The sequence below is a fragment of the Chlorocebus sabaeus genome, chromosome 11 (genome assembly GCF_047675955.1).
Source record: "Chlorocebus sabaeus isolate Y175 chromosome 11, mChlSab1.0.hap1, whole genome shotgun sequence".
Taxonomy (NCBI): domain Eukaryota; kingdom Metazoa; phylum Chordata; class Mammalia; order Primates; family Cercopithecidae; genus Chlorocebus; species Chlorocebus sabaeus.
The window spans coordinates 110,449,475-110,468,331 of NC_132914.1; the positions used below are offsets into that span (position 1 = coordinate 110,449,475).

The 18,857-nt window shown below is 50.1% G+C and overlaps 1 protein-coding gene across 2 annotated transcripts in view; it reads right to left on the reverse strand.

The window, feature by feature from the left end:
• The window catches only part of SLC8B1 (solute carrier family 8 member B1), a 38,556-nt gene that overhangs the window by 4,069 nt on the left and 15,630 nt on the right, over positions 1-18,857 (reverse strand). The window contains exons 8-15 of one of the 2 annotated variants that reach the window (XM_073021138.1): positions 17,894-18,001; positions 15,786-15,845; positions 15,369-15,499; positions 14,484-14,625; positions 9,569-9,690; positions 6,988-7,141; positions 5,800-5,880; positions 3,623-3,687 (exon numbers count right to left, since the gene is read on the reverse strand). In XM_073021138.1, the coding sequence (XP_072877239.1) occupies positions 3,623-3,687; positions 5,800-5,880; positions 6,988-7,141; positions 9,569-9,690; positions 14,484-14,625; positions 15,369-15,499; positions 15,786-15,845; positions 17,894-18,001 (863 nt within the window). The remainder of the gene's footprint in view (positions 1-3,622; positions 3,688-5,799; positions 5,881-6,987; positions 7,142-9,568; positions 9,691-14,483; positions 14,626-15,368; positions 15,500-15,785; positions 15,846-17,893; positions 18,002-18,857) is intronic. The other variant, XM_073021139.1, reaches the window with a different exon arrangement.

The window sequence follows — 18,857 nt, forward strand, 5'->3', positions numbered from 1 at the left end:
TTTTTAACACTGAACTCTAGTCAATGACACGCACAAGCGGATGTCCACCACTTACTGTGAAGTGCATCAAGAAACAACATGGATGTGTTAGGCCAGGAACAGTGGCTCACGCCTGTAATCCCAACACCTTGGGAGGCCAAAGCGGGCAGATCACTTGAGGTCAGGAGTTCGAGACCAGCCTGACCAACATGGTGAAACCCCATCTCTATTAAAAATGCCAAAATTAGCCAGATGCGGTGGCACGTGCCTGTAATCCCACCTACTTGGGATGCTGAGGCAGGAGAATCACTTGAACCTGGGAGGCGGAGGCTGCAGCAAGCCAAGATTGCACCACTGCACTCCAGCCTGGGTGACAGCAAGACTCCATCTCAAAAAAAAAAAAAAAAAAAAAAAAAGAACAGATGGAGGCATAGACAGACAGGCATGGACAGACAGACGACAAAGCAAAGGCAGCCAAACGTAAACAGTAGAGCCTGGGTGGTGGGAATATGTGTGTCTATCATATAAGTCTTTTAACTGTTCTATGTTTGAGTTTTCATAATAAAATGGAAAAAATCTTTATGAGGCTTTTTTTTTTTTTTTTTTTTTTGACTTGGAGTCTCATTCTTGTCACCCAGGCTGGAGTGCAATGGCACAATCTTGGCTCACAGCAACCTCCACCTCCCGGGTTCAAGTGATTCTCCTGCCTCAGCCTCCTGAGTAGCTGGGCTTACAGGTATCTGCCACCATGCCTGGCTAATTTTTTTGTATTTTTAGTAGAAATGGGGTTTTACCATGTTGGCCAGGCCGGTCTTGAACTCCTGACCTCAAGTGATCCACCCACCTCGGCCTCCCAAAGTGCTGGGATTACAGGCATGAGCCACCACGCCCAGCCCATAAGGTTTTTGAAAAAATGGCAGCTATAAGTATCTATTGCGTGCCTGCTCTATGCCAGGCATTGTGCGAAGGGCCTAACAGACACTGTCGTCATTGATCTAACAATAGTCTTGTATGGTGGGTACTAGGATGGACTCCATTTTACAGAGGAGGAAACCAAGACTCTCAGACTTGACTGACTTGTCCAAGGTGCTCAGCAGCACTGGGCCTGGCACCTCAGCCTGACTCTGAACTTGGAAGGATGCCGCCTTCTGGGTGAAGGAGGGGATGGATGAATGATACAGGAGTGGCAGCAGCAGAAATGAACGAGCGAGAGCCAAAGTGTCAGGCACAAGGCAGGCTCCTCTGCGGGAGAAGGAGGAGCTGACCGCAATTCCCGTTCTCTAGAACTGGGGAGGAGCCTCCAGATTTCAGCTGCAGGTTTTAATATATGCAGTCGGGTAAGTAGTGCCCCACCCCCAACAAAGTCACACCCATCCAGAAGCTCAGCATGTGGCCTTGCTTGAAATAGGGTCGTTGCAAATATAATAAGCTAAGGGTTTCAAGATACAATCACCTTGGACTTAGGGTGGCCCCTAAATCCAATGACTCATGTCTCCGTAAGAAGAAGAGAGAGATGGCCATGGGAACACAGAGGCAGAGACTGCAGTGATGGGCCCACTGGGCAAGGAACGCCCGGAGCCACCAGCAGCTGGAAGAAGCGGGGAAGGATCCTCCCCCGGAGTTTGGAGGCAGCACTGCCCGGCTGACGCCTTATTGCAAACTTTTGGCCTCCAGAACTGTGAGAGACTCAATTTTTGCTGTTGTCAGCCCCCTGGTTTGTGGTCATTTATGACAGTGCTAGGGAACTAACACAATCTATGGTATACGTGTCACACATGGTTGCTGACACATTTTCAAGCAGTACAGAAGAGTAAAAGGGATTGAAATGTCCCCTCCCCACTTCTCTTCCTTCCACACTTAGCAGGCATCCAACACACAGGAAGACAACACGAGGTACTGTGCAGGGTGTTTCCAGGCACTGTGGCCTTTCATCTTCCCAGCCACGTGCATCCTTCTCATCTCCAACCCACAGATGAAGAAACTGACAGAGTAAGTGACAGAGCCCAAATCTAAGTGCAAGCTCTTAACCAATGCCTATCCTCCCTCCCCATGGGGTACCATATTACACACACCTGTGGACACACACCCCTCCAGACATGTGCATCAATTCTGAAAACAGAGGTGAGGCCGTACAATAGGTGAGTGTTTCAAAGCGACTTGTGGTTTTCAACCAACGGTACACCATGGACATCCTTCCATGTTGATGTCTCATGCAATTTAACGGCAGGAGCATTTCCTAAACTCAGCACAAAGGCGGTGAACACACACAGACGCACACACAGACACACACATTTCCTAAACTCAGCACAAAGGCGGTGGGCACATGTGCAGGCACACATTTCCTAAACTCAGCACAAAGGCAGTGGACACACACACTCACACACACACACACACACATTTCCTAAACTCAGCACAAAGGCGGTGAACACACACACACACACACACACACACACACACATACACACACACCCCCCGAGAAAAGAGGAAATAGGTCCCCTGAGGGGCCAACCCTAAAGCCTCATTACCTGGAACTGCCCTAGAATCTACCATGAAAGGGAACCTATTAAACCGATAAAGAGGGTCAACAAAGTTTGCAGAGGGTGTTTACCTTTCAGAAAAGAAAACTTTTCAAGCCCTAAGTAGCTGTTTGCTTGTGGGCATGACCAGTGTGAAAGAACCGGCCTGCCCCCAGCTAATAGGCTCTGCTGAGAGCCTATTCAACAACTTGTGCCTCATGCCTCTGGGAGAAACGGGAGACTTTGTTCAGCCTCATAACACTCCAAGTGCTTTCCCACCGCGAGGCTTAAAACCAGCCCCCAGGCCATCTCTTCCTCCCCAGCCTACGTCTTCCTTGCTGAGCCTCCCGACTCAAGTCCTCCAGAATAGAGATGCAGGGACGGGACTGCCAGCTTGTGGCTCAGGGGTCCAATCTGCCTCCCACTCACAGGGTTTTGTTTGCATGCGAGGCAGATTTTCAAATAGAAAACAATTCACCTAGGAATCCTGATTTCTTCTCTAGAGGACCTGGAATATCTGGCCACATGCTACCCACCCAAATCACCCACACATTTCTGTCACCTCCCCTGTGGGCAGCGCTGGGATATGGTGCTCAGCCCGGCCCTTCCCCCTGCATGCTTATCCAGGAAGCTCAGCTGGTGTCATCAATCTCATTTTACAGGGGAGGAAATTGAGGCCCAGAGATGTCCTAACTCCATTTTTTTTTTCTGAGATGAAGTCTCACTCTGTCGCCCAGGCTGGAGTGCAGTGGCGCGATCTCGGCTTACTGTGATCTCCACCTCCTGGGTTCAAGTGATTCCCCTGCCTCAGCCTCCCAAGTAGCTGAGATTACAGGTGTGCACCACCACACCTGGCTAATTTTTGTATTTTTAGTGGAGAGATGGGGTTTCACCATGTCGGCCAGGCTGGTCTCGAACTCCTGACCTCAAGTGATATTCTGCCTCCGTCTGCCAAAGTGCTGGGATTATAGGCATGAGCTACCACACCCGGCCCTAGCTCACTCAAAGTCATACAGCCAGGGACTTAAGTGATGGCAACCAGATCCAAACCCAGGGCCTTCCTGCCCCTTACCATGTCAAGCTACATCTTGGTTATATACACTTGTAAACTTACAAGGAATACTCACCTTCACCTCTGTGTGGCTCCGGGAGATCTGGAGCAGGCAGCCCAGCCCCACGCCCACGAGGATGTCTGCAGCCCAGCTCAGGAAGCTTTGCTGGAATGGCCTGCACATAACCCAACCACATAGCCCTTTCCTCCTACTGCGTTCACCTCCGGGGCTTGGGATGCCACGGCAAGAATGAACTTGGGCCAGGCGCAGTGGCTCACACCTATAATCCCAGCACTTTGGGAGGCCGAGGCAGGAGGATCACTAGAGGCCAGGAGTTTGAGACCAGCCTGGGCAATAGAGTGAGACCCATTTCAAAAAAATTTCGTGGGGGTTGGACGAAGACAAGTGCAGTGGTGTGAACACGGCTCACTGCAGCCTCAACCTCCTAGGCTTAGTGATTCTCCCACCTCAACCTCCCAAGTAGCTGGGATCACAGGCATACGCCTGGCTAATTTTTTAATTTTTTTGTAGAGACAGGGTCTTGCTATGTTGCCCAGGCAAATCTCAAATTCCTGGGCTCAAGTGATCCTCGTACTTCAGCCTCCCAAAGTGCTAGGATTACAGGTATGAACCACCGTGCCCAGACCTACAAAAAAATGAACTTACTTGGCTTTCTTTATGCCCAACTCCCCCTTTCCCCAAACACCCTATCTGAGGAGACCCTATTCATTTAGGCCTTTAACAAGATGGGCGTTGAGTACATGTTGCAGTCAGTCTCTAAGGATCAAACACCTTAGGGTGCCAGGAATGCTTGGCCCATGTAAGCACTCAGTAGGTGGGGAAACAGAGACCAGGAGAGGTGAAGGGACTGCCCCCAGTCCCTAGAGGGACTGGTGATGGTCCATGAGCCAAGGCCATCTCTAGGGGTCGTTCTGGGCTCCCTCCTTCACAGCCAACCTGGGAGGTCAGGTGAGGCTGCAGCCCGAAAGCCAGAAGTAGGCCTCAGTGGGCACAAAAGGGCCACCAAGGGTCCTGCTCAGCCTGGGGGCACAAAAGGGCCACCAAGGGTCGTGCTCAGCCTGGGAGTTAAAAGGGCAGGCATCACAGTCCCTGTAGTCAGCTTGTTTTGCCAGCCAGCTGCTCACACCACAGCCCCTGGTGAGGCTCTGTCATCATGGAGCCTGGAGAGAGTGGCCCTTCAGGTGCTTTGTGATCATCTTTCTTTCTTTAGCAGCCAACAATATCCACTGCTGGCTGAATGCCTTCCGTGTGCCAGGCACTGTCTGGAACCCACGACCATCTGGTTTCAAAGCTCTTTCTCTTCATAGCCCCAGGCTGGCTATATCCATCCTTTCTATATAGACCAAAAGCTGGCAAACATCAGCCCTCCGGCCAAATTTGGTCCACTAACTGATTTTATAAATAAAGTTTTATTGGAACAGAGCCATGGCCATTGACTTATGCATTGTCTGTGCCTGTTTCTGCACTACAGCAGCAGAGTTGAGTAGCTGCAAAACCGCCTCCATGGCGCCCAAAGTCTAAAATATTTATTCTTTGGGCCGGGCGTGGTGGCTCATGCCTGTAATCCCAGCACTTGGAGGCTGAGGCCAGCAGATCGTTTGAGGTGAGGAGTTTGAGAACAGCCTGGTCAACATAGTGAAACCCAGTCTCTACTAAAAATACAAAAATTAGCTGGGCGTGGTGACACGCGCCTATAGTCCCAGCTACTTGGGAGGCTGAGGCAGGAAAATTGCTTGAACCCAGGAGGCAGAAATTGCAGTGAGCCGAGATCGTGCCACTGCACTCCAGCCTGGGTGACAGAGCGAGACTCCGTCTCAAAAAAAAAAAAAAGTATTCTCTGGCCCTTTAGAAAAAGTCTGCCAACCCCTAGCATAGACCATGACATGTCCCTGTGAGCAAGAGAGAAAGGGTCTTCCATAGAACATGTAAGCTCATCCTGTGGGCGCCTGCTTCTCACACCACTCACTGCCCTAACAATAACAGCTGCTGTCTGCTGAGCCCTTACCAGGGGCCAAGAATTTCATTCACCTCATTGGATCCTTACAACACCCCCTAGGAGGTTAACACTCCCCAAATCCCTATTTTAAAGCCTTGGAGGCTGAGGGCCAGGCAGCCACGTTACCTGCCCCAGGTGTTACACCAAGAGCCAATCCTCAGGGTGGGGCACGGAGCACTCCCCACCCATGGCTGTGACACCAGTGCTAAGGCCAAGAACAGACCACAAAGGATACTGAAGATGATACCGCCAAAGCAGGCGGAGAACGCCATCCGCGGGTAGCCCTGGCGGGCCAGCGTGAAATCCGAGAAGGCATCTGCGCAGGAACAAGAGGGGCCTGCAGTGGTGAGTCACTTCCCCCACCCTCCCTGGTCATCCACGTCTTCATTCTCACCCACGGTCATTCAGGCAACAAACATAGATGGATGCCCATGTGTGCCTGGGCACTAGCTGGTGGGGTGCTGTGTGAAGGGGCACAGCACCTGGGAAGACACACTTCCCTCCTTAATTCCTTTACCCCACTCTTTCCCACCAGCAACAACTTCGCAGGTGTGAAAAACGCGGCTACCAGCTGGGCACAGTGGCTCACGCCTGTAATCCCAGCACTTTGGGAGGCCAAGATAGATGGATCACCTGAGGTCAGGAGTTCGAGACCAGCCTGGCCAACATGATGAAACCCCGTCTCTACTAAAAATACAAAAATTAGCCGGGTGTGGTGGTGGGCGCCTATAATCCCAGCTATTGAGGAGGCTGAGGCAGGAGAATTGCTTGAACCTGCGAGGCAGAGGTTGCAGCAATGAGCCAAGATCACACCATTGCACTCCAGCCTGGGCAACAGAGCAAGACTCCATCTCAAAAAAAAAAGAACAAAAAAACAAAAAAACCCACAGTTACCAATTTTTCAAAGTCTCATCTGCTGCTAACATGCACAGCACCTCCACATGAATTAGAAGAAGATGCTCAAAAAGGTGAGTGCAGGAGGGGCTAGATTTCAGCTCCTTCATCCTCTTGTCTGGATGCTCTAGAGCAGTGCATAAACTGGCCAACCGTACCTGGCTGCTACAGCTAGGCAAGGGTGTATGTATATAAGTGTGAATGCCCGCATGTCACACACCCGTGTACACATCAAGCATGGCTGGCTGCAATGGGATCCACGTCCTGCCTGAACTCTGGGAGCCACCGAGCATCCCCGCATCAGAGGGTGGGGAAGCGGCAGGGGCCTCTATAGAGTTTCTTGGTCCAACTGCAGTCAGGACCATCTCACCCCAATGCTGGCCACTCCACAGTGACAGGGGACACTGCACAGGTGCAGAGGGCAGACACCCTGGACACCCCTGCCCGGATGCGACTCTGGCTGGGGGAGGAAAGAGCTAAGATGTGGCCGCACTGATCCCCCACTCAACCCCACCCAGCCCTGAGTCACCTCCAATGCTGTTCCCCCAGGCCAGCAGCGTGAGCCCCAGCACGGTGTTGCTCAGTCGGAAGACCACGCCCAGGGACCGCAAGATGTTCACCACCTCTGTGGCGGCCGCGTTGATCCACAGAGCGCTGGTCAGAAAGCCCAGGAAAGCAAAGAGCTGCGGAGGGAATGGTTTGCTGTGGGACCAAGGCCAGCCCCAACAGGGACACAGCCTCAGTTCCTCACCTGTGAAAGGGGTAACAGAATCTACCTCATGAGCTTATTATGAGTATAAAACACGTCACTATAAGCATTGGTGCCTGCACATAGTTAGTGCTCAATAAAACGTTGAGTTCAATATTATTTTCTTTTTTCCTTAACAAACTCCCTTTCAGGCCACGCATGGTGGCTCACGCCTGTAATCGCAGTACTATGGGAGGCTGAGGCGGGCAGATCACCTGAGATGAGGAGTTCAAGACCAACCTGGCCAACAAGGTGAAACCTTGTCTTTACTAAAAATACAAAAATTGGTCGGGCTGGTGTCACACACCTGTAATGCCAGCTACTCGAGAAGCTGAGGTGGGAGAATCGCTTGAAGCCGGGAGGCAGAAGTTGCAATGAGCCTAGATCGTGCCAGTGTACTCCAGCCTGGGCGACTGAGTGAGACTCTGTCTCAAAAAAAAAAAAAAAACAAAAAACAAAACAAAACCAAAAAATCTTCCCTTTCATATACTAAAAAAAAAAAAAATACTATTTTGTCTGGAAAGGGTTCCCTATCACTTTCATCAGATTTCCAGTCTATGAACCAAACACCACCCCTCATCCCCAAAAGTATCCCTGTACTCCTAAGCAGTCACTCCCCAGCCCCAGCCCGCCAGCCCAGCGCGACCACCACTCTGCTCTCTCTGTCTCGGAATGTGCCTCATGGACATTTCACAACAACGGAATCCCACAGGGTGTGAGCCTCTGCTTCAGTCTTCTCTCACTCAGCATCATGTTTTCAAGGGTCATCCATGTTGTGGCACACATCGGTACTTGAAAAAATAGTGAAAGACAATTTTCCCTAAGTAGTAAAAAGCAACTTCCCTAAATGATCCATTTGCTGAAAATTCAACACCCTTCGGGTGGTACATTCACTGAGAGTTTCCAAAAGTAAAAACTAAAATTTAAAAAAATCACTAAGTACTAAAAAATGAAAATTCTAAATAAACTTTTTTTTTTTTAGGATGATGTCTCACTCTGTTGTCCAGGCTGGAATGCAGCGGCGCGATCTCGGCTCACTGCAACCTCCACCTCCTGGGTTCAAGCGATTCTCCTGCCTCAGCCACCCAAGTAGCTGGGATTACAGGTGCCCACGACCATGTCCAGCTAATTTTTCTATTTTTAGTAGAGACAGGGTTTCAACATGTTGGCCAGACTGGTCTAGAACTCCTGATCTCAGGTGATCCACCCGTCTCGGCCTCCCAAAGTGTTGGGATTACAGGTATGAGCCACCAAGCCCAGCCAAAATAAAAATATTAAGTAAACATTTTTTTTTTTTGAAACGGAGTCTCACTCTATCACCCAGGGTGAAGTGCCATGATGCGATCTCAGCTCACTGCAACCTCTGCCTCCTGGGTTCAAGTGATTCTCCTGCCTCAGCCTCCTGAGTAGCTGAGATTACAGGCGCCTGCCACCACGTCCAGCTAATTTAATATTAAGTAAACTTTTAAGGAAAAAGTCTCTGGACAAACTCCCTAAATATTCCTTAGAGTGCATAGACTAGGGAAAATGGAAAAAGACACCCACAAAGGCCATACCATACTATCCCTGGAATGTCTTTGGAAACCCAAGGCTAGGCGCAGTGGCTCACGCCCGTAATCCTAGCGCTTTGGGAAGCTGAGGCAGGAGGATTGCTTGAGGCCAGGAGTTTAAGAGTAGTCTGGGCAACATAGTGAGACCTTGTCTTTATAAAAAACATACAGAAATTAGCTGGGTGTGGTGGCTGGTGCCTGTAGTCCCATCTACTCGGGAGGCTGAGGTGGGAGGATGGCTTCAGCCCAGGAGGTCGAGGCTGCAGTGAGCAATGATTGCACCACTGAACTCCAGCCTGGACAGCAGAGGGAGACCCTGTCTCGAAAAAAAGGAAATCACATATTGTAGGATTCTATTTATATAAAATGTCTGTGATAGGCAAACCCACAGAGACAGAGAGTGGAGTCGTGGTTGCCAGAGGCTATGTGGGGGGTGGGGAAACGGGGAGTGACTCATGGGCATGAGGTCTCTTTTTGGGGTGATGAAATTCTCTAAAATTGACTGTGATGATTACACAACTCTGTAACTATAATAAAAAACATTAAATTGTATACTTTAAATGGGTAAATTGCATGGTATGTGAATTACATCTCAACAAAATTAAGCTATTACCAAAAAAAAACCATAAAAACAAAAAAAACAACCCTGCGCAGAAACAAAAACTCTCAAAAGCAGCTTTAAAGTTCAGTTACCTGTCTTTGTGCGACTCCTGATCAAACTGGTCAAAGTGCCTCAAAGATGCAGACAGGACATCTGCGTGGGAGACCTCAGTATCCCTCTCCCCCCATCTCAGAGAGCCCGGGCTTCTTACCCAGTGAAGCCTGGGGGGCTGGCTGTCAGATGTGGCAAAAAAGGTCACTGAAGCCAAAGCTGTGCCTGCGATCACCACCACAACCCAGACAGGAACGAGGCCGCCTATCTCATAGACACCATCTGCAAAGGGACAGAAAGGGACCTGGTACCTTCCCAGCTGCCTCAACACCCACTTACAACGGACTGTTTGGATGTCAGGTAGATGCTTGCGATCTGCCCAGCCCTGTCCTAGACACTTCAAGGGGACAGAAAAATTAAAAATGCAGCCCCTGCCCTCAAGTTAGTCACATTTGAAAGACAATAGAGACACACAAAAATGACTCTCTCCAGCCTGTTGCTGTGGAACTAGGATAGGAATGGCTAGAACCACTAACACCATCACCCTCTTCCACCTCTGTGGCAGACATCACTAATCAAGCACAATACTTCCATGCAACTGCATTTCCAGGCAGCCCCCTCCAGCCAGGCATTACCAGTGGATGGCATTGCTCCATGAGATGAACCTGAGGGTCAGACCCAGCCTCCCCACTAAGAGGTACCCAAGTAAGTCTACTCTATCATCCAATCCATTAACAAATATGAAGGTTCCAGAGGCTTCATATTAAACACCAAAGGGAGATACCCTAAGGTGAGGAGAACACTCTAGAATTCCCCACACATCACCCTTTTCACCACTAGGAGTCGGTACTGGTCTTAAAGACAATGAATGGTTCAAATGCTCATCTACCTGCATCAAGACCCTTCGTTTGTTCTTTTTTTAGTCTAGCTCATGGCTCCCAAATGTCAGTGGGCTTAAGAATTATGTGAGAAGGCCGGGCGCAGTGACTCATACCTATAATCCCAGCACTTTGGGAGGCCACGGCATGCAGGTCTTGAGCCCAGGAGTTCAAGACCAGCCTGGGCAACATGGTGCGACCCCACCTCTACAAAAAATACAAAAATTAGACTGGGCGCGGTGGCTCACACCTGTAATCCCAGCACTTGGGGAAGCTGAGGTGGGCGGATCACCTGAGGTCTGGAGTTCGAGACCAGCCTGGCCAAGGTGGCAAAACCCCGTCTCTACTAAAAATACAAAAATTAGCCGGGGGTGGTGGCACACACCTGCAGTCCCAGTTACTCAGGAGGCTAAGGCAGGGGAATCACTTGAACCCAGGAGGTGAAGGATGCAATGAGCCAAGATCGCGCCACCACACTCCAGCTTGGGCAACAGAGCAAGACTCTATCTCAAAAAAAAAAAAAAAAAAAAATTAGCTGGGTGTTGTGGTGGGCACCTCTGGTCCCAGCTACTTGGGAGGCTAAAGTGGAAGGATCACTTGAGTCCTGAGAGGTGGCGGACTCCTGGGCTCAAGCCATCCTCCCACCTCAGCTTCCTGAGTAGTTGGGACTGCAGGTGTGTGCCACTGGACCCAGCTCCTGAGATAATTTTGCCAGCATGGGATTTTTACCTCAGTGCTGGCTTTGGATCCAGATGCCTGGGTTGGAAGCCCTTTCCATGTATTTGCCACTCCCGTGCTAGAGAAATTTTAGGAGGTGGCTGGGGCGTGAAGACACTGAGGATCTGAGCTGAGTGTTAAGCAGAGAGGGGTACAAGGACTCTGTGGGAAGAGGGGAGTTGGGTAAGATGGAATCAAGCAGACCTGCGCCAGGAATAGCACAGAAAAGGCTGTAGGAGGCAGCTGGCTCAGAGTCTCAGAGGCCTTGGCCGGGTGTGGTGGCTCACGCCTATAATCCCAGCACTTTGGGAAGCTGAGGCTGGCGGATCGCTGAAGGTCAGGAGTTCAAGACCAGCCTGGCCAATATAGTGAAACCTCATCTCTACTAAAAATACAAAAATTAGCCAGGGGTGGTGGCACCTGCCTGTAATCCCAGCTACTTAGGAGACTGAGGCAGGAGAATCGTTTGAACCTGGGAGGTGGAGGGTACAGTGGACCAAGATCGCACCACTGCGCAATGAGAGCCATGGATTTTTCCCAAGAGGTACTGGGGAGCCATGGAGGTCTTTGAGTGGAGGAGTGACCACAACATATGAAAAGCAGCACTTTACAAAGATGGCTCTTGGGAAGGCCTAGAGACGGCGAAGTTGGAGGCTGCTGCTTGGGAGGCTCACCTTGAGTCACAGCACCCCCTCGGGCTGGGAGCCAGTCCAGGGGTTTCCTCCAGACAGTGCTCAGCCCAGATGGGGTCAAGAGTGCTTTAGCCGGAACCAGTCTTTCCCCAGGATGCACCTGCTACCACTAGATGGTGTTAAGGTCATGTGGTCAAGATACTCTATGCTGCAGAACCATCTCTCAGGAAAGGGATTCCTTCTTCAGTTCTATCATTGTATCAAGGAGAAAGTTTCCATTTGGTGCTAATAGGACTTGAACATCTCAGACACCTGCTATTCTCCCTAGTACAGGCTTCCAGCTTATGTCTTGAATCAGGAGGACCGAGTAAGGCGGTTTACTTTCTTTTTTTTCTTTTTTGAGACAGAATCTCGCTCTGTCACCCAGGCTGGAGTGCAGTGGTACAGTTTTGGCTCACTGCAGCCTCTGCCTCCTGGGTTCAAGTGATTTTCCTGTCTCAACTTCCCAAGTAGCTGGGATTACAGATGCCCATCACCATGCCTGGCTAGTTTTTGTATTTTTAATACAGACAGGGTTTTGTCATGTTGGCCAGGCTGGTCTTGAACTCCTGACCTCGAGTGATCCTCCTGCCTCAGCCTACCAAAGTGCTGGGATTATGGGCGTGAGCCACCATGCCCTGCCGGTGGTTTACATTTATTGTGTTTATTTTTGCAGCTACCTTAAATTTATTGGAAATGATGCAATTCTACTACAGTTTCCTATTGATGCAGGTGACACAGTTTCCTTTTCAATAAATTTGCCTTTAAAAAAAAAAAAGTCCGAAGCTGGGTGCAATAGTGCGTGCCTTAGTCCCAGCTACTCAATGGAGCCCAGAAGTTCAGGACCAGCCTGGACAACATAACGAGCTGATTTAAGAAAAATATAAAATGTGGCCAAGCGCAGTGGCTCACGCCTATAATCCCAGCACTTTGGGAGGCCGAGGTGGCTGGATCACCTGAGGTCAAGAGTTCAAGACCAGCCTGGCCAACATGGTGAAACCTCATCTCTACTAAAAATACAAAAATCAGCTGGGCATGGTGGCAGGTGCTTGTAGTCCCAACTACTCAGAAGGCTGAGGCAGGAGGATTGCTTACCCCAGAGATGGTGGTTGCAGTGAGCCGAGATTGTGCCACTGCACTCCAGCCTGGGTGACAGAGTGAGATTCTGTCTCAAGAAAAACAAAGAAAAATATCAAATGTAATAGTACTGAGTAAGAGAAAAATTGGGAAGACGGTCTGTGAATGACTGATGTGTGGGAATCACTCTTTTAAGAAGCCACAACACATACAAAAATTAGTCAAGCGTGGTGGCAGGTGCCTGTAATCCCAGCTACTCGGGAGGCTGAGGCAGGGGAATTGCTTGAGCCCTGGAGGTGGAGGTTAGAGTGCGCTGAGATCGCGCCACTGTACTCGGGCCTGGGTGACAGTCAGACTCCATTTCAAAATAACATAACATAACATAACATAACATAACATAACATAACATAACATAAAAATAAATAAAGATGTCACATCGCTTGTGAAAGCAAGTCCCTGGATTTGCCCTGGCCTGAAAGGCAAGGCTTCCCCGCTCCGTAGAGAATGGATGAAGAATGGAGGACTGTGATGAACCAGACGGCCCTAGCAGGTGGCCCTTTTCGGCTCTGAGTCACTACCAATCACCTCTTCTCCTATCTCCTTCCCTCTATGCCTGCATCCTCCCACAAACCAGGGGAGAAATTCACAGGGAATGTGGCAAGGAGGCTGTTTCATCCCGATGGAGTTTCATCCTGACTCTGTTATAGCGCACAACACCACGCCCAGCCAGGCATTTGCACCAGAGTCCTATTCCCACCTCCAGGCAATGCCCCCGGGCTGAGGGGGAGGAGCCTAGATGATAGGAAACAGACAGCATGAGATACTAAAGTTAGACAACAGGAAGAAACCTGGGTAGCAGGAGTTAGAAGACGACAGACAAGCCTGAGCATTTCCTTGGCCAGAGCAGGGCAAGAAAGAAAAGGACATTCTGGGGCAGATGGGAAAATTCAAATGCCAGTGGGGAGCAGCCAGGTCACACAAACGAGGGAACACAAACGAGGGAAGGAAGCTCAGCCCGGAGCACCCAACAGGCAATGGAGGGGACTGTGATGATTCAGGCCGCAGGCACCCCATAGGGGGTGCCCCTTCTCTGCTCCATCCAGTTTTGCCTTCAGGAATGTGGCCCAGATCTTGAGAAGCCAAAACCCAGATTTTAATGTAAAATCCCCCAATTTTTAAATGCAGGCAAACAAGCCAGAGGACTGGATTTGGCCCTGGGGTCACCTGTTTTGCAGCCTCCATCTGGGGCCAGCAAGATTGGATCAACGGACTGCAGGCGGTCCCCTGGGTGAACTTTCAGGCTGGTGTCCCTTATGGCACAAGCACATAGTAAGCGCCTGCTGTATATCCAGGTTTCTGCCTCTAGCCCAAACCTCCCTCATGTGGTTGAGAAGAAAACTCCACCGTGCATGGTGGCTCATGTCTGTAATCCCAGCATTTCGGAAGGCCAAGATGGACGGATCACTTGAGGTCAGGAATTTAAGACCAGCCTGGCCATCATGGTGAAATCCCGTCTCTACGAAAAATACAAAAATTAGCCGGGCACGGTAGTGCACGCCTGTAATTCCAGTTGCCCGGGAGGATGAGACAGGATGATCACTTGAACCCGAGAGGCGGAAGAAGGCTGGAATGAGCTGAGATCGTGCCACTGTACTCCAGCCTGGGTGGAAGAAAACTCCGCAACGTGGGAAGGAGGTGGAAGGTGGGTTGGCCCGGGATAGGGGATACTCACAGGTCCCCGACTGCAGGGTCAGGACCACAACCAGGGGGCTGATAACCAGATGCAGACAGTTGAGGGGCCGTTTCCAGTTCCGGTCATCCTTGTCTGGGTCCACGACAGGGACTGTGAGAAGCAGCAGGAACTCCACGGGCAGCTGTCAAGGGGGCAGAGGTGGGAGAGTGTCGGCAGGGAAGCCTGAATCCCAGATGCCACAGACAGAATTCAGTGACTCAAGAGCTCAGCCGTGTGTTGCTGAAGCATGGACTGTGTGCGGGTCCCAGGCTAAGTGCCCGGTTGCCTCTAGCTACTGGGACAAATGACCACAAACAGAGCGACTGTCAACAGCACAAATGTATTCTTGGACAGTTCTGGAGGGCAGAAGTCCTGAAGTCAAGTTGTTAGCAGGGCTGTTCCTTCTGGAAGCTCTAGGGGAGAATGAGGGTCCTTCCAGCTTCCAGGGGCCGCCTGCCTTCCTGGCCCACATCATTCCACCCTGTGCTCCTGTCGCCACTTCTCAGTCTCTGACTCTGACCCTCCTGCCTCCCTCTTTCCCTGTGCCAACCCCTGTGATGACACTGGGCCCACTGGATATAAGCCAGGCTCATCTCAAGATCTTTAATCACATCTGCAAAGGCCTTTCTGCCATAAAGGTAACATATTCCCAGGTTTCAGAGGTTAGGATATGGATGTCTTTGGGGGCCACTAGAGGGCAGAGCCCCAGGTCAAGTCATCAGCCAAGCTCCATGCCTCAGTTTCCCCATCAAATCCTAAGTCATGTATTCTGAGAGGGTCTCAGTGGACCCCATGCCCTCCCCCTCACAGAGCTGGAGAGGGTAGCGTGACCACTGTCTTGCCGCTCTCACAAGGCTGTGAGCCTGGCTCCAGGACCCCCCCTACCTTGAAGACCTTGAGGGCTTTCCAGTATGCTGACTTCCTTCTCCACTTCATGTAATCCAGGGGATTGAGGGCCCGGGCCAGGATCTGAGCCGTGGTCTCCTGGTAGAAGAACAGCGGCCGGTACTCGTCACCTGTGTGCAGGGGGTCGGGTGGTGAGGTGTGCCTGCAGCTGACTTGGTCTCCAGGAAACCTTCCCTGCTCCATCCCACCAGTCCTCCCAGCCCTAGGGGAGGAGGCAAAGCCCAGCCCCCAACAGAGGGCAGACAACCCTGGCCCTTGGCTCACCTGAGCTGCAGTGAGAGGTGGGGCCAATTTGGAGCTTCATTCCTGGAGCCCAGGTCTTGGAGGGACCCATCTTTCCACCCCCAGCCTTTCCCTGTTACCCCCACCCCGGCTGGGCACAGGGCATGGACTCACCGTAGTCATAGCTGTTGCTATTAGAAGATACCCGGTCCTCCTCGGAGTCTGAGAGGATCTCTGCAGGAGAGAGGCCCAGCTACATACAGAACCCAGACCGTTCTCAAGGGAGCACACTGGGACAGAGCAAGTTTAGGGGTGCAAGTGTTCAGGCTATCTTATTTACTTAGTTATTTGGGACAGGATCTTTGTCTGTCACCCAGGCTGGAGTGCAGTGGCATGATCATGGCTCACTGCAGCCTCGACCTCCTGGGCTCACTCTATCCTCCCACCTCAGCCTCCCGAGTAGCTGAGACTATGCCCAGCTAATTTAAAAAAATTTTTTAGAGATGGAGTCTTGCTATGTTGGCCAGGCTGGTCTCAAACTCCTGGCTTCAGCAGTCTACCTGCCTCAGCTCCTAAAGCGATGGCATCACAGGCATGCACCACTGCGCCCAGCCATGTCCAGGCCTTCTTTATTTTGGATTTCTAGCAGTCTGAATACATGCTCAGGAATTCTTACACAGTGAAAAAGTCTAACTCATCAAACATGGCCAAATGTAAGCATGCAGCTATAATGCTAAAATTAATAGGGCCATTCAAAAACACAACTCAAACATTTATTGACTTCAGTGCTGTCCTTTTCAGAATCTGGAACCTATACTATTTTTCTCTTCTCAGGAGGCCTGTGGATGCTGAGAGGCCTGGGACCTGTAAGGAGGGGCCTGAAAGAAAAATGGCCCACCTCGAGTGAGAAGTCAGTCAGCTGTAGCCCTGATTCTGCCTCTGAGTACGTTGCATGTGTGTTATGTATCTGTATTCATGTATTTGTTTGTGTGTGTGTGCATGTATTTGTATATGTGTGTTGTATAGGTGCATGGATTTGTGTATGTGTACCATGTGCTGTGTATTTGTGTGTGCATGCATTTGTGTGTGTTGTGTATGTGTGTATGAATTTGTGTACGTATATGTTGTGTATTTGTGTGCATTTATGTTTGTGTGTTGTGTATGTGCATGCATGTATTTGTGTTGCATGTGTGTGTGCATGTATGTGTTGCATATGTGTGTGCTGTGTGTATACATATTTGTATATGTGTGTGTTGTGTGTATGCACGTATTTTTGTGTGTTGGAAGCGTTATGTGGACACAAATATGTGTGTCCACATATTTGTATATGTGTGTGCACGTATCTGTGTGTCGAATGTGTGCTCATATATTTGTGTGTGTTGTATGTGCATGAAAGTTTGTATGTGTTGTGTATCTGTGTGTGTGTGCATGTATTCATATAGTGTTGTGTGTACGTTTGTGTGTGTACATGTTGTGTATGTGTGCATGTATTTGTGCATTGCATGTGTGTGCGCATCTATTCGTATGTGTGTTGTGTATGTGTGTGCATGTATTTGTATATGTGTATGTGTATGGTTTGTATCTTTATATGTGTGTGTGTATATTGTGTGTGTGGGTTGTATATGTGTGTGCATGTATTTGTATATGTGTGTGTTGTATATGTACACATATTTGTGTGTGTGTATTGTATATGTGTGTGCATGTATTTGTGTATGTGTGTGTTGTGTATGTGTGCATGTATTTGTCTATGTATATGTTAGGTGTATGTGTGTGCATGTATATGTGTGCACAGATATGTGAGTCGTGTATTTGTGTATGTGTGTGCGTGTATGTGTGCATGTATTTATATATGGGTGTGAGTTGTGTATGTATGCTGGGTGCATGTGTGTGTGCGTGTATTTGTGTATATGACTATGTTTGAATATTACTGATTTCTTTGTATTTACTTTTTATTTCTCAGTGTCCCTGTCATGGCAGCATTTGGGTTTTACCCTGAAAGTGGTGGGATCCATCAGAGCAGGGAGCAGCGGCGATTCTTAGAGAGATGGCCCTGGCAACTGCATAGAGGAGGAAGGAGTGCACTTGAGCCAGCCCGCGATGAGGAGGCTCATGGGCACTAGTGGAAGCATGGAGGCGGGACCTCAGCAGAATGAGTAGAAAAAGCATGAAGAGGAGATGACTTTTGCGGGGACAATGGTCTCAAGAGACCCACGGTAGCAGTGAAGGGCACAGAGGCTCCCAGTCCCCACAGATCCTCTCTGGAGTCCGATGTAGACTCTTACCTGGAGTAACTGGCATGGAGTAGACCAGGGATCCTCTCCGTTGCCATCGGTAGATCCAGGTGCAGAGAATCACAGTGACCACATAGAACACATACAAGCCCAGGTAACCTGCAGATAGGGTGATGCAGGCCGTCACCAAGTGGTGTCCTGGCTGCAGGCCCAGAGAACAAAGGCTGGCAGTAGTTCTATCTATCACTGGTGCATTTTAGCGGTGGCCATCTGTGTTAGCCCGGCCTGGTACCGGTGGGTAAATGGTCTTTTCCTTGAGCTCCCCACTCCTTGCTCCCACCTTCCAGGACCATCTCCCTTCCTGTCTCCCTTACAATTGAGGAGGTAACGCCAGGCACACAGAGTGACCTCCAGGACCCCATTCAAGTGCTAAGGGTAGATGTCCCACTCTGTGCTTCCAGGGCACAGCTCCCACTGTTGCTGGCCCCTGGGTATCTCGCAATTCAGTGTCCCTTGTTGGTTTCGTTATCCTTCTGCACAAATTGTCCCTCCATTCACACCCCTTGAGCCATCTGAATGGAACATGTATGCTGCCATGATCCAGGTGGCCCCAGTTAGCATCCCACCTGTACTGCTTGTTAAAATTGGAAATTATGAAAAAAAAATTTTTTTTGAGACAGAGTCTTGCTCTGTTGCCCAGGCTGGAGTGCCGTGGCACAATCATGGGTCACTGCAGTCTCGAACTCCTAGGCTCAAGGGATCCTCCTGCCCTAGCTTCTAGAGTAACTGGGGCCACAGGAACGCACCACCACCATGCCCAGCTAAGTTTTTTCTTTTTTGTAGAGATGTAGTCTCACTATGTTGCCCAGGCTGGTCTCAAACTCCTGAACCAAAGTGATCCTCCTGCCTTAGACTCTCAAACTGCTGGGATGATAGGAGTGAGCCATCACGCCTGGCCAAAAAATTGTGAAACTTTTGAATACTTCCTCCCCAGCCCCCAGCTCTGCAGGGCCTC